At 38.0% G+C, this 14858-nt stretch overlaps 2 protein-coding genes across 4 annotated transcripts in view; one reads left to right on the plus strand and one right to left on the minus strand.

The window, feature by feature from the left end:
- Positions 1-14858, plus strand: part of LOC129764346 (mitotic spindle assembly checkpoint protein MAD1) — a 78000-nt gene that overhangs the window by 41619 nt on the left and 21523 nt on the right. The gene's annotated exons all lie outside the window — the stretch shown is intronic.
- Positions 1-14858, minus strand: part of LOC129764347 (gamma-1-syntrophin) — a 157687-nt gene that overhangs the window by 15875 nt on the left and 126954 nt on the right. For all 3 annotated transcript variants that reach the window (XM_055763333.1, XM_055763331.1, XM_055763332.1), the window contains 2 exons: positions 11196-11322; positions 10611-10751 (listed from right to left, as the gene is read on the minus strand). In XM_055763333.1, the coding sequence (XP_055619308.1) occupies positions 10611-10751; positions 11196-11322 (268 nt within the window). The remainder of the gene's footprint in view (positions 1-10610; positions 10752-11195; positions 11323-14858) is intronic.

The following is a 14858-nucleotide window of genomic DNA, read 5'->3' on the forward strand; positions in this document are numbered from 1 at the left end:
AAAACTGTTTTTGTGCGTTTTTTTCTTGCGAATTATTTTTGTGCGATTTTTGGTGCGACTTTTTTGTGCGGTACATGAAAAAAAAGAAGTAATCGGTCATTTTTTTTCTATCTTTGATATGTATTGAGCATTGGAGACAGCAAAATCATATATGATGGGCTTAGAATGCAAGGGGTGTAAGTGACTTGATCGATTTCTCTTCATCAAAATTTTATTTAGTTCATAACTCAACTGCAAAAACGTTTGCTATAGAATCCGATAAATGAGGTTCTGATCTATCTTCCACATTGTCAAATACAGCTGGGAATGACCAAAAGAGAGAGTCGATGTAGAGAAATCGATCAAATCACTTACACCCCTTTCATTCTAAGCCCCTCAATTACGAAAACACTTGTAATACTAACCTCGAGCAAACCGCGAGTAATCGGTTACATATTACTAACATAGTTGTAAGATGTATTGATATGTATCGCTCTACATGGGGACTGTGTCAGTTAATTCCTATCCTCATGTTTTGTTTTGTTTGTTTTAAGGTGTCAGTGGGAGCTAATTAAAAGGAGCAAAGAGTTGATTTTACGATCTACGCAAGTGAGTAGGCCGCTTATGAAAGTGAAGAAAGGAAATCGAATGTTGATCACGAATGGAATCATTAGGATTTTGCTGTCCACCGCATAGCAAAAAGTTTGTTTTCAAATTGTGTAGCGAACATGATTTTTTGTTCGGTCCCTATCCCCCGCACAAAAACAGGTTTGCCTGTATAACAAAAAATCCTACGGTCAACTACGAGCGCAAACTTCTCAATTATTTCCTCATGAAATAAAGGCATCTGCATTATCTCATAAAGGAAATCTTTTTCCACAGTCAACATCATAATTCCGAATAACCATTTCTGGTCTCTACCGCAAATAATTCTTGATCAGTCGAACAACAAAAAAGTTCTTTCAATGGATGCCGTTATATTAGACAATGTCAGTATCATTCTGGCCAGCCGTCTCGGAGAAGGTTAGATGCAGGTTTTGTCCAGCGATAATCGGAATTATGACTATAATTTAAAAAGAACCGTTAGCTTCTTACAAAGCTTCACTTCATCGTGTTTCGAGTGTTATGAAATAAGCATTTTCAAATTCCCAGTAGGGATTGCGACATCGAAGTCGGCAAATTTTTCGTGATTCAACAAAGCGACGAATTTGTATTCATCTAGTTCTTTAAACCGTTTCGTCATTTTGTCAATAATTTTGTCTATAATTATTGTCTATAATTGATGACGTTAATGTCATCCAAAGTTTCGCCAGATACATCAATTGCGTCTTTGTCGAAATGATGATCTGCTTTGAGCTCCTCTATAGAAGCAAGGCAAGCCGTGACGTTACGCACACATTCTACTACGTCTAGCAAAATTTGATAAAAAAACAGAACGTGGGTTATATCTGTGGTATAACCGCAAGGGTGACGTAGGACTATCGTTGATTTGGTCATCATTTGTTTTTAGTTGCATCTGAATCAATTCTGAATGAATAAATAAATGAATATATGGGGGACTTTGGAGGAAAACGAGAGCGTTACGTTGGAGGCACAAGGTTTATGCATATAATATTGGATACGAAAATATTCTACTGATGGGGAAGAATAACACCAGTTTGATTCGAAGAAGTTAATTTTCATTAATGATTTTTATTTGAAAAGTGCTCATTTTGCCTGAAAACTCATTATTATCTTCGACAGTTCACTAACTCGTAAAACGTAGTTCAGTGGCGTGCCGTTTATTTCGTTTCCACCGTGAAGTATATTCGAGAATCAGACCCAAACTCTTTCGCTTGAATGTAATTTTTAATTCCAAGGGGAACTGGCAGATTATTTTTCAGCAAAGATCACTTCTTTTCGGATTCTTCTCGATAACCAGCAAGCGAAAAGAGTTGCGCGGGTGTATGTGTGTATGTGGCAGCTGCTCCGATGTCTCAAGCGGAACCAATTTTCGATGCTGTTACTCTCTTGGTCGCCTTCTTCACAAAACAAACTGTATTTGGTCACAGTATTATATGAATAGAAAGCATTAAAATAAACTCTTTCGCTTGAATGTAATTTTCAATATCAAGGGGAACTGGCAGATTATTTTTCAGCAACGATCACTTCTTTGCGGATACTTCTGGATAACTAGCAAACGAAAAGAGTTGCGCGCGTGTATGTGTGTGTGTGTGTGTGGCAGCTGCTCCGATGCCTCAAGCGGAACCAATTTTCGATGCTGGTACTTTCTTGGTCGCCTTTTCAGTGGCATCACTCTCCTCCTGATGGATTCCCTTCTGGCCTAAGGTGCACAAACAGGATCTTGGTGACACCATTCATCAGCGCTTTAATGGTGAACGAAGTTAGCCTCACCACAACAGCCTACGAGACTACGAGAAAAATGCCGCAAGAAATGAGATCGTATTGGAAATCCTTGACGTTTTCTTGTTGTTTGTGCACGAGTGAAGCAAAACCAAGTTCAATACGTGTGCGCGACAGTGAATATATTCAGTGAATAACCGTTGTTTTATCAATGTTTGTACACCACATTACAGACATTACAGTAGCGCCATCATAGCTCTGGGCCACAATTTTGTCAGCATTAAGACCAAAGTATGCAGCTATTCCATCCGCATGTCCAGCCAACGCAGCGGAGGTTTTGAAACGTAAGCATGCAAACAAGTACTATATGCACCAGGTTCAAGTTTTCGAATGAACAAAATCGATAAAAATGCTTGAATGAAATCCACACATCAACGAAAGAACACCAGAACATCCACAGAAATAATGAATGAATTTGTTCGTTTATTTATTTGCATCACGCTCGCTCGGGGTGTTTGGTGCTGTGTACTCTCGCGGTCTCGTGGTCTCTCTCAAATTTCAATGACGTCAGAAGTAGAAAGAGAAACAGAAAGGAAAACGATGACAACCACGAACAAACGCTGAAGAGTGGTGGTGTGTGTTTTCCATCGTTTTCATCGGTTATGTTCAGCAGAAAACATTGAATCTGCATCCTCATTTTTACGCAAGGTGGCGCATCAGTAGTAGTGATCGTTTCATACGTAGTTGACCGTGTTTACCCTGTGTTTGGATGACGGCGGGTTCAGATGAAAGGTTTGAACCCGGTAGTCATCACTGTTTATTTCGTAGCGTTAAGGTTGTGTTGGGTGCTGTAGTCAAGTATAACTATCAGATTACATTCTTCACGGTGGGTTTGAGTTCCAATAAAAAATAAACTAAGGATATTCGGGATAGTATGGAGATAACAAAAAAATAACCTTCGATAATTTATCATCCATGTTACAAATGTGAATTAATACACTTTTTTCTGAGATTGCCTATCAGTCTTTTGAACTGTTTGAACAGGCGGACGAGACGCTTCTGGCCTCAAAGCTCTCAAAGTTTTGATTTTTTGTTCCTCGAAAATCTTCCAAGGGGGGAGTAAAGGAAATTTTGAAAATCGAATTTTATTTTCGATGCCAAATGACTTAAAAATGCATAAAACGTCAAGATCTGGTGTTATCTCGAAAAAAAATTTTTTGGCCGAAAATCGACTTTTTGGAACTAAGTGGCCTAACTGGCCAAAAATTCAAAACTAAATCATGTCCGATTGAGCTGAAATTTCACACAGTTCATTTTTTTGGGCCAATAAACAAAAAGTACATGGTCGGTTTTTGAAATTCGATGATGAAATTTTTTCATACATCCATTGCCACCCTAACGCAGACGTTATGAAATTTTTCATCAAATATATACGGGGTGATTCAGAGTACCTGTTACTGATTTTCAAAACTGTCTTGCTCAAAATAGGAAAACTTAATATACACTTGAAAAGAATTGTGTTGACGTGATTTCAAATTTCAGCACGATGTGTAAGTTTGTATTTAAAATTCATTCGTTTTTGGGTTAGAGAAGTCGAAGACGCGAAAAGGTAACTGGTTATAAAATTGTTTCTGATAATTGATTTGCCGAGGGATATCTTCAAAAGGCTGAAAACGCTCGGATTGAACAGAAGATTTGCCCTTCGCGCCGTAAAACGGTTCAAGGAGAGTGGTTCGATCTCACTAGCAGGGATGGTATTTGGATGTTTTTTAAAAAAATGGATATTATCTCTCTTGTTTATTGAACACAATGTTAAAATCGAATCAAGGTTCTTTATTGACAATGCTTTGAAGACCCAAGCACTTCCCCTGGCCAAACAACGTAACAAGAACTAATCATACTGCTACCAACACGATTCTGCAACCTCACATCGGCCAAAAGTTACTAAGAACTGGCGCAATGATCATTTTCCGAATTTAAATTAATCGAAAGAGGGGCTAACTTCCTGACTTCTTCACTTAACCCATTGTGACTCAAGGTACCCAAAGTTGGACCAAATGAGGTGATTCTTTATGATTCATCTAATTATGGCTCGAACGTGGTTGGAAACACAAAATTGCCCTTTGAAATAGTTTCGAGGACAACAACGACATGTTGTTGAATTTTTGTACGTTCAGAATCAAATAAACAAATCTCTTAGTGTTTACATTCAAAACCCAGATAAAATGACAGAAACTGTTAGATGATTTATGTGGGGTTTTTCTTGTAGTGATATATTGAGTTTTAAAAGTTGATAGATTTTCAAAAAGGAGTATGAAGTTTACGTATGAAATTTCATACGCTTGGCCTGGGATGGAATGGGTTAATGGCTTAACTTCTTGGGTCTTATTCGGCACCGTACCGAATTATTGACAACGGTAAGGTGCCGACATCTGGATACGAAATAAATTTCCCACTAAAACTCATTATTATATTAAAAAAAAAAATACCAATTATTGTAAATTTTATTTTACCACATGAACAAAACAATATTTCACATTCATATTGAACTATAATTTGATACTTCTGCTTTTTCTTAAATAGCACTAACGTTCCTAGAGAAAATTCGCCGTAGTATTACTTGCTTCATTTTTATTAGTATGCACCTAATTAAAATTTCTATGCCAAATAACTCGTCTTTAATGCAATCTGAGTGGCGAGCTCTCGAAGACGCGTGACCACAGCTTCCACACAAGACGCGTGACCACAATTTCTTTGACGAAAAATGCTGCCGACCAGAATGGGAATCGAACCCGAAAACACCGGCATGTTAGGTATGACGCTAACAACTCGGCCACGGGAGCACATCACTAATTTGATATGGAGAAGTTCATTTTCATTCGTAATTCCTGTTTGAAACGTGTTCATTCTGCTCGAAAAGCCATTATTATCTTTGAAGCTTCATTAATCACATGCTTCACGATGTTCGTGGTCAACTCCTCCGAAACGGCTCAACCGATTTTGATGAAATTATGCACAAAAAAACTTGGTTGGCATGAGAAAAGGTTGTAAACTATATTCGATACCGCTAGGATACCGATTACTATATATTTAATACCGATTAGTGTGGCCATATGCAAAAAAAAAATATGAATATTTTTTTCTTAAATTTGGCTTTGAACAATTGATATAACCACAAATCTTAAACCATACCCTATTTTTCATAGTGATTTTAGTATATTTGTATAAAAAATATTCAAATAACCTAACAGTCCTTCGTTTTTCAAATAGAACGAATTTATTTATGTTGTTAAATGACCGATGGCGCTACGCCCGTTACATCGAACTATCATCTACACATTCGCAAGTAACCTCCCTTCATCAGAAGCCAGGCATACGGCTGGTGAGCTGTAAGTATGTTTGAATGAGCACAACGAATTATTGAAATACTTCAAATCACACTTGCTCTGTTTACAAAATGACAATCATGCTATTGTCATCAATCCTGATAAAACACCTGCACGTGCACGTGTGTAAAATCAATGTGCAAGCGTTGCTAGAATGATGGATCGCGACTGCACATTGACGCGAGAACTTGTGATTCGAAGAAAAAACAATAATCTGAAATTCATCGTTAAACCACCTCTTAACGACTCTCTCTATGTTCTTCTTCAATAGCACTAACGTTCCCAACGTTCGCCTTATCATCGTAGTATGACTTGCATCATTTTTATTAGTACTTTATTGAGATTTCTATGCCAACCAATACGCCTTGAATGTATTCTAAGTGACTAGCTATGGGACATGTATGACTATAATGCAAGTCAGAAGGGTCTCTTAGACGAAAAATCACCCAGCGATTCTGAAGGGACAAGACGGATATTGCACACACATTAAACAACGAAACCTCGCTTAAGGCAATTCATTCATTATGAACATCATTTTTCATTTTAAATTTCATTATATGCTGATTCTATACGATCAGGACAACGCCATTCTACGATGTCGTGAGCTGTCCCAATAATTTATGATCGACATATGCGCGAAGGTAAAGAGCGTGTGTTCAAACAAAAAAATAAGACATGTTAGGTTCGGTCCCACATATTGCTGATATATTCGGTTGAATGGAAGACACGAGGATTACCTCATACACACATTTTTAGTTTGGTTAGTCGACAAAATCAATAGGCCCTGAGGATATCGATAATGTAATTTCCTTAGAAATTCCAGATCAGTCTGCTGATCAACTACTAACCCGTATTCTGAAATCCGATCGAGTCAAAATTACCCGAAGGGATTGCAATTTTGGATTCTGTAATCCGTTCGACTCAAAACCAATCGCGCGAATGTGCCAACCTTGCCATACAATTCGACATAGCCGACATTGAGCTCCGTGTTCCATTTATGTGAATCAAAAATGGTTGATTTTCGGGTGGAATGAACACACTTTTAAAACGAAAATTTCAAATGAAAAATTAGCTCTACATATCAAATGTGTTCTATGTAAAAAGGTAATGCATTCTCTGCAAATAGGGAAAATCATGAACGAAAATCATGTCTAGTGATAACTTTATATTATAGGTAAAGTTTTGGTGGAAATGCAAGGAAATTCATAAAAAAGGTAAATTAAGGTCAGGACTGTGTCTTCTATGTATTCAAACGACATCGAGTAATCATTTTTAATTGATCATTGTTAAAATCAATTTGAATTTATTTCCGGATACGAATCTGATAGAGAGTAAATTGCTCCACAAATACGGATGAATCATTTTGACGTTTGTTTTGCGACAAGGAAAGGTTGCCACATTCACATAGAACGATTGAATTTGACAGGAACGAATTTAAGAACGCAAAGATGATTTCGATCGAATCATGCAGTCGAGTTTCAAATCAATCGGATTCTGGGATGTGGATGACTGTTCGATATTGTTACCACAAACATGGTTTATGCGTGGATCTGAAACTTTTAACGCCTTGCATGGCGGATGTAACCTAATGTAACCAAGGCGTTTACCTTAAGATTGCACCAACGACACGATCCTAAGCATACCCTAATGTCCAATATACAAACGAAGAAATTCTGCCAATGGCTGACAATCCACAGAAATTATCAATGCAGACATTGAATGTAGCAATCGTTGGGCAGTGCCATATTCGTCTCAGCTGAGCAAAACACTCAATGATCATATTAATAGTTGAGTTCTGCCATTCGATGTGAAACATTAAATACATTTGCAAGTCCGTGAATATGGATGAAATATGTCTGTATTTCAAATTCATAGTACCGATGTGAATACTCTATTGAATGAAAACGACGCAAGTTACGCTATAAAATAGGCAGGTACAGCTCAGTTCCATTGAAGCTGTCTGACGTATCCATTTCATGAACAGCTATAAATCTAACCATTCATCTTGAAAACGGCAAGCGCGTATTTCCCACCGAGACAACAATCGAACGAAATTGATATATCTTCATATCATTCATACACTTTTCGACAAAACTGTATTGCTTTCTTCACCTTGCGTTTTACTGTTAAGAGATCAAACATATCAGTTACATTAATGAAATACATTGTATCAAGAAAAATTATACATATTTTCGTACAAATATTTTTATTCGTTCTGTTTTGTTGATCACATTCGATTAATTCAATAGATCGTTGAAACATTCAAACACGTTCACCATACATTATATATGTTTCATTTAACACCCAAAAAAATCACTAGAAATAATTTATATGGCAGAACAACGTTAGCCGGGTCAGCTAGTCGACATATAAAGTTGAAGACAATTAGTTGATATTTTCTAGAAAAACATTACACTTGCAAAAAAGTTGGATTTTGTTTTCGTAATTATTGATTGTTTTTGATTTTTTCATGAATTCAGGTTCAAAAGTTATGAATTCTTGAAAAAAGTCATTTTTGGGAAAAATTGGAAAAAAAAGATTTTTCGGGCCATACTAAAATGGAAATGGGCACCCTAATAAAAAAATAAAAAACACGGGCTTAATGTTTCCCATAATGAACAAAATTACAATTTTTGGCAAAAATCTGAGAACCACTATATCGATTTGGCATGGAATAGCTGTATACATAGTTTTTATGAATCTAGATTGCATACTATCATTTATGAAAATTTTCGAGTTGTCACCACGATGTTTAATAAAATCTTTTGATCTCAAAATAGCGTTCATCGCATCAGTACCGAGCCGATTTTGAAGCTTATTTTTGTTCTGAGGAGTGAGGCATAGTGAGAACGTTTTAAACGAGAAATCGAAGCGTCAAAAATGCGAGCCAACTGTTTTTTTAGTCATCCATTTTTTGTCCACCAATCCTGCACATGCTCGTTTTCTGAAATTGTGATTTCCTTACGGAGTAATTTTATCTTTAGGGTACGGAATTCGTTGTCCCGATCTTGCATATTCCCATCGTAAAATCCTAGATTTTTGTCAAATTAATACTTAATGAAGAAAAACGAAATTAACTCTGAAAATCGTGAACTGCATCCTTTCACCACCGCCACTAACGAAAGGCAACGGGTGGCCGAAGGGTATAGGATTTTAAGCGGATTTAATTGTACGTTTTCAGATAAATCTGTACGTGTGGCAACACTGGACATAGCACCATCTCAAATGGCACACATGAAAAGTAGTAAATCTTCAGCAACCTCAGGAGAAGAACATAATAGGAATTTGTGGAATCTTTTTTTCTTTGACGATTCAAAGATCTTTTGTAACATTTCCTTTCCAAAGAAGTATAAAAAAAAAATTTGAGAAAGATGGAGTTCGAGTCTAAATCATTCTGTGGATTGACTTTGCTTTCCAATTACTTCGAATACAATATATTTTAGGGCATTCTTTTTTTTATTTTCGTAATTAGGGGCTGTGTTTGTGACATTGTCTTTCTCGTATTGCGTCAGTTTCTTTGTGCTTACTTTGAAGATGCCAATTCAGAAAACATGTAACGATTTTATAAAACGTTTTAACGCTAATACAATTTTTTTGCTGCGAACGGTTTTTTATGATATGCATATCGGAAGTCGGAAGTTCTCTTAGATATATTGTTTGATATGCTGTATATGCTGCAATTTACTAGTCCGTAGAAGGTTTAAGTTGCCGAAAATTGAAAGCACTCCCATATTTTTCCAAACATTTGTTCTGTGAATTTATGTGCTTACCTACCCGTGCCGTCAACTATGAGTAACTAATGTATCGACGAGGCACAAGTTTTATGAATTAACCATCTTCGGGTACTTCTACAACATTGTACAAACTATTGAGTCGTTTTCAGAGCTGTCAACACATTCTACTAAAGAGTTGATATGAAATCTCTAAAATTTGAATGCATTCTAAAAGTATATTCTATGTGATAAATAAGAGGATTGGAAAGAATTATTTCGTAGTACTACGTGCACAATGCGGATGTGTCCTAGACATATTTTCCTTAATTTTTTTTCGGCTGTCATGAGTGTTGTTTTTCATACGCATCAAAATCGTCTCGAGTAGTCGATGATGTCGATGAACTTCTGCCTTTTATTCACTTTATCGCGTTCCGTTTTTACCAAGCAAAAAAAAATTGGTGTTGCTGACCGTATGTTAAATGTTAAAATTTGGGGTATTCTTCCTTTTATTTCTGAGTATTTTCTTAACTGTTTTCGTGAAAAACTATAGCGCACCATATTTTATTATATCCATCGTACACAGACGAGAATCGATTCCTTTAACCCAATTAGACTTATAACTTTCAGTTTTCTCTTGATAGCATCATAATTTGGATCGATCATCTCATATCTATTCAGATTTAATCTAAAACGAGGGATTGTTTCATTAACCTTCCGTTTAACGGGTATGTTTGCAGATTCCCCAATCCAAGGTCTAGTTCGAGCTTTCTAATGGCCAAAGTTGTTGCTGTAACTGACTTGGAGTATAGAAGATCTTAATCACACGGTAGACCTTCTTTTAATCCAAATGAGAAGCGAAATACGTCCTCAATCTACTGATCTCTGATTGTTCACGACAAGCTATATTAAATCTGTGAAGACAATCAAGCAGAACCCCCAGATCGTGAGTATGTGACCTAGCCTATGTTTTCCATTTCGGCACGTACGTTCCCTCCTCGTTCCTAGAAACCATTCTTCAATTGTGAAAATCCCACCCATCCATCGATACAGAGATCGACCGTCGTTTAAATTAACCCAGAAGCAGATGCTGTACACTTTATCAGCTCGAACTGCGGAGTTTGAAAACCGAGAGAGAGAGAAAGGAAGGAAGAAAAAGAACCTCACAGGAATGAAACATTTTTCCACTCACCCGACACTAAATCAATCCATCGATTTTCCGGCTCGGAGCTGATGGAAACGGGTCTGCTGTTGTTTGCCGATTTCCACACCTCGTCCGCTTTCAGCTCTGCACACGTTGCATCGTTGTCCGATTCGGGCGTTTCTCTGCTCACTGATTTGTGGGGGAAGGTGGGGGGCCCATTGCAAGGCGGGATCCCGTTTATGACGATGAGAATGGCGTTGGCGATTGGGGATAAAACAAAAAACAACGGATGGAATTACTCGTACGAAGGAGCTGCTGCTAGTTTCGTGGTTTGCAAGGATTTGCCGGCAAAGTTTGGCATCCCCCGCTATGCTATTATGGGTTGGAGGAATGTCATGAAAAATGGAAACGTGTCGTGAAACAAATCCAGTTGAATGAGAATTCCGGCCATCCGGCTCGGGAGCCATTCCAGTGTGCAACGAGAACTACCGAAATGACCATCGATGCGTGATTTCGGAATCTCCAATGGATGTTGTTGTGCTTGACAGTTACTTTTCTTTCTGAACGAGTTTTTCATGTATCCTGTGCGGGGGCAGTATTGTTTAGGTGTTGCGATTTTGTGCCGATACTTACATTGTTTCTGCAGGAATGGTGTTGCTGCTCTGTAGTGCTTTACGGTGAGAACGACGATGTCACCAGCGTTGCGGAGTATGTTTACTGCATCGTCGTGCGGACACGCTGTGATGTACTCACCGTTGACCTGGAAGGGAGTTATAGAATTGATCTATATTAAAGTTCGTGTATTGAACTCAACTATGATACATTTAATTTTTTGAAACAGTATGTTATTGCCATGTGTTGGCCATGTCTTTAGTTTTTGAACCTTTATTGACAATTCTTTCATTTTTTTTTCTGTCTGGTATTCATGTGAATTGTTGATTCTTGGCAATTAATTGAATAAATTGAAGAGCTTTATACGAAATTAAAATGTCTTGTTACCCAAACCGTGCAAAGTAAAAGAAACATCATGTCGAGAGTGTTATCTTGATTGTGCCGACGCGAATCGCTAATATCTCTTGAATTGCCCGAAAACAAATGAATATCTCCCGTGGACTGTGAACTCAGTACGTGCCTTTGCGTTTGCAGAGTGCTGTTTTGCCAAGTTAGTGTTTGCCAAAATTCGTGAATACCCAGTTTCCTATATTTTCGAGCGGTTATAGGTACAAAGTGGACCGAGCGACGGAAAGTGCTACAAAAGTGCTGGAACCGAACCCCGCCTTGCCTCCCCACAGGCAGCACTGTCTAAACTTTCAACTATAATCCGCGTTGACGGCATTGAGCTTCATATTACGAAATGGGGTAGTAGGCATGACAATATGAGTTTGCAGAAGAAATGAACACGCTTCTAAAATAAAAATTATGAATGAAAATTGTTTGTCCCAAATCAAATTAGTACTCTATGTAAATGAAAATCACTTTCGCTTGCAAGTAGTGAAAACATATCATACAAAACACGTTTCTAAAGATAATTTTATACTATAATGGCAAGTTTTGGTGAGAATATCTTAAAACTCATAGAAAATAGTTCAAATTAGGGTCAGAACAACGTACTTCTGGTAGGTAAATAACGCCAAGAAAAGTTCATACAAATTTTAGCAATTAAAAGTTGCCTTAGTGCCGACTCATCTGATAGAGAATAGTTGGCCTCATACAAACTAATGTCGTATCCAGATGTCGACACCATTCCGCCGTCAACGCGAATTGTATACGATTATTTATACTGAGCGAGAAGGCATCACTGCAGCGATAGCTTTTCTCTTTCTCGTTGAACTGTCAAAACACGAAACATGAAAGTGTTAAAGAAACAGTCGCCAATATCAGTTGGTTTTAGGGATTCTATTCTCAAAAGGAATACTTCTCGGAGCAGTAAAACAACATAGAGAAAACTTCCAAACGAAGTATGGACAGGTAACAGAAATACTTTGTTTCAAGACAGCATTGCTATTCGACATTGCTTTCGATCTACAGAACATTTTACCTCTATCTCATATTTTTCAGAAACACTTAAACGCTCAATGGCACAGCAATATTCCGTTGCAATCGATACGGACGATCGAAAAAAAAAACATGATCTGTGTCAATGAGGAAACATTATGCAGTAACTGCAACCAGCCATCCACTGAAATCCCAATTGTCGATGATGAATTCTCCTGCTGTCGCTGTAGAGCACAAGATGCGACGAAAACAATTGAGCTGAGAGTGGATGATGTTCCGAAGAAAATTTGCACCTGTCAGGGATTTGCTGCTGACAACATGAACGTTGCAAATGTTTGCTTTGAATTTTAGTGCCATTGTATTAAGTTTGAAAGCATTATATGAAAAATAAATGTTTGTAAACAACGCAATTTAATTTTTTTTATTCCTTGAAAACTTTAAACTTTCTTCAAAACAAATACCGCCATAATAAGGTTCGAGCAGTTTTCCAATCGGTCGACGCGGTGCCAGATTGGCACAGGTTTGGCACGTAATTGGTTGTCGAATATGAAGGGTAGTAAATTATTGCAAAATGGCACGATATCGGCACCGTTGTCGACACCACTTGTTGAGACCGATTTGGCACAACAATGTGAAGTGGGTATTTATTCGCTATTTCTCTGGATTGCACTTCACACAGAAAAGACAAAGAGATCGTATTCAAGCAGTTCGCAGTTTGTTCAGTGGTAAATTATCATCAGAATGACGGATGAAGCTCTTCGTCGTCTCCGTAGTAACTCAACTACGAAGGGTTCCGGCTTGACTATTGATGCCGATATGAGCGTTGCGCAGCTAGCGAATATGATAAAATCTCAATTTGCAAAGTACCAGAGGAAAACAGTGGATGCAATCAGACGGTTAGAGGACTCTCTTCAAACTCGGACATCACGAATGATATCGAGCAAATTCGGGAGGAGAGCAACAGAATCACCATTCAACTCGCTAGTTCCATCGGAGATAGCAAAACTGAGTATCTTGCGGCAGTCGACGGAAGTATGCGTGCTAATGACCTCGTCGTCAGTGGAGTTCCTTTCAGTTCAGGGGAGAATCTGATGAACTACTTCGTCGCTTGGAGTCGTTCTCTGGGATATACTGATAATAACATCCCATGCTGCTGAGATCGATGCTGGATATCGCAGCAATATTTGTTGCTCGTATCTAACAGTGATGTTATAATGATTTGTAATACGAATTCGAGTTCGCGTCGCGAAAATTATTGTAATGAATGAACTGAATATGAATGAAATGTCGATAATGATAACGTTTAAATCTCTTATTTCCACTTGCTAATCAAAATTTTCATCACCATTGGGTCGAATTCTTCTGAATCTATGAACATGGCATATGACCTCACAAGACTCATTGACTGGAAAAAATATGCGGACGCAATTGCTCTAGCCATCAATTCCAGAGATGGTTTGTCTCCTTTGGAGGAGTATAACTTCATTTCTCGTTTGATATATGACAGCGCGGTTCGCCCTCAAACGAAACCCATCCCAGGCTCCACTATTCGTCAAAGGCCTCCCAATCCATGGTGGGATAACCAATGTTCCAAGCTTTATCAGGATAAATCGAACGCATTTAAAGCTTTTCGGAAACGTGGAATCATTGAGAATTTTCAAACGTATTTGGACCTTGAAAATCAATTTCAAAACTTAATCAAAGGGAAAAAACGTGCTTCCATGAAAAAATCATGGAAAGTGGCTCGAAACATGAGAAATCGCTCTTCATCGCACGAAAGCGAAGAATATTCACATCGATGGATTTTTAATTTTGCACGGAAGGTTTGTCCCGATTCCGCTCCTGTGCAAATAATTGTTCGAGATATACCACAAGATAGCGATCTTGATTCCGAGTTTTCGATGGTAGAATTCTGTCTTGCTCTCCTTTCTTGTAACAATTCGGCTCCAGGAACGGATAGAATTAAGTTCAACTTGTTGAAAAACCTCCCTGATGTGGCAAAACATCGCTTGTTGAATTTATTCAATCGGTTTCTGGAACATAATATTGTTCCAGATGATTGGAGACAAGTACGAGTTATAGCTATTCAAAAACCCGGAAAACCCGCGTCCGACTTCAATTCGTACCGCCCAATAGCAATGCTGTCTTGTATACGGAAATTGTTGGAGAAAATGATCTTATTTTGCCTTGACCGATGGGTTGAATAGAATGGCCTCCTCTCAGATACACAATATGGGTTCCGCATGGGCAAGGGGACGAATGATTGTCTTGCGTTGCTTTCTTCAGAAATTCAAATGGCTT

Source organism: Toxorhynchites rutilus, chromosome 2 (genome assembly GCF_029784135.1).
Source record: "Toxorhynchites rutilus septentrionalis strain SRP chromosome 2, ASM2978413v1, whole genome shotgun sequence".
NCBI lineage: Eukaryota > Metazoa > Arthropoda > Insecta > Diptera > Culicidae > Toxorhynchites > Toxorhynchites rutilus.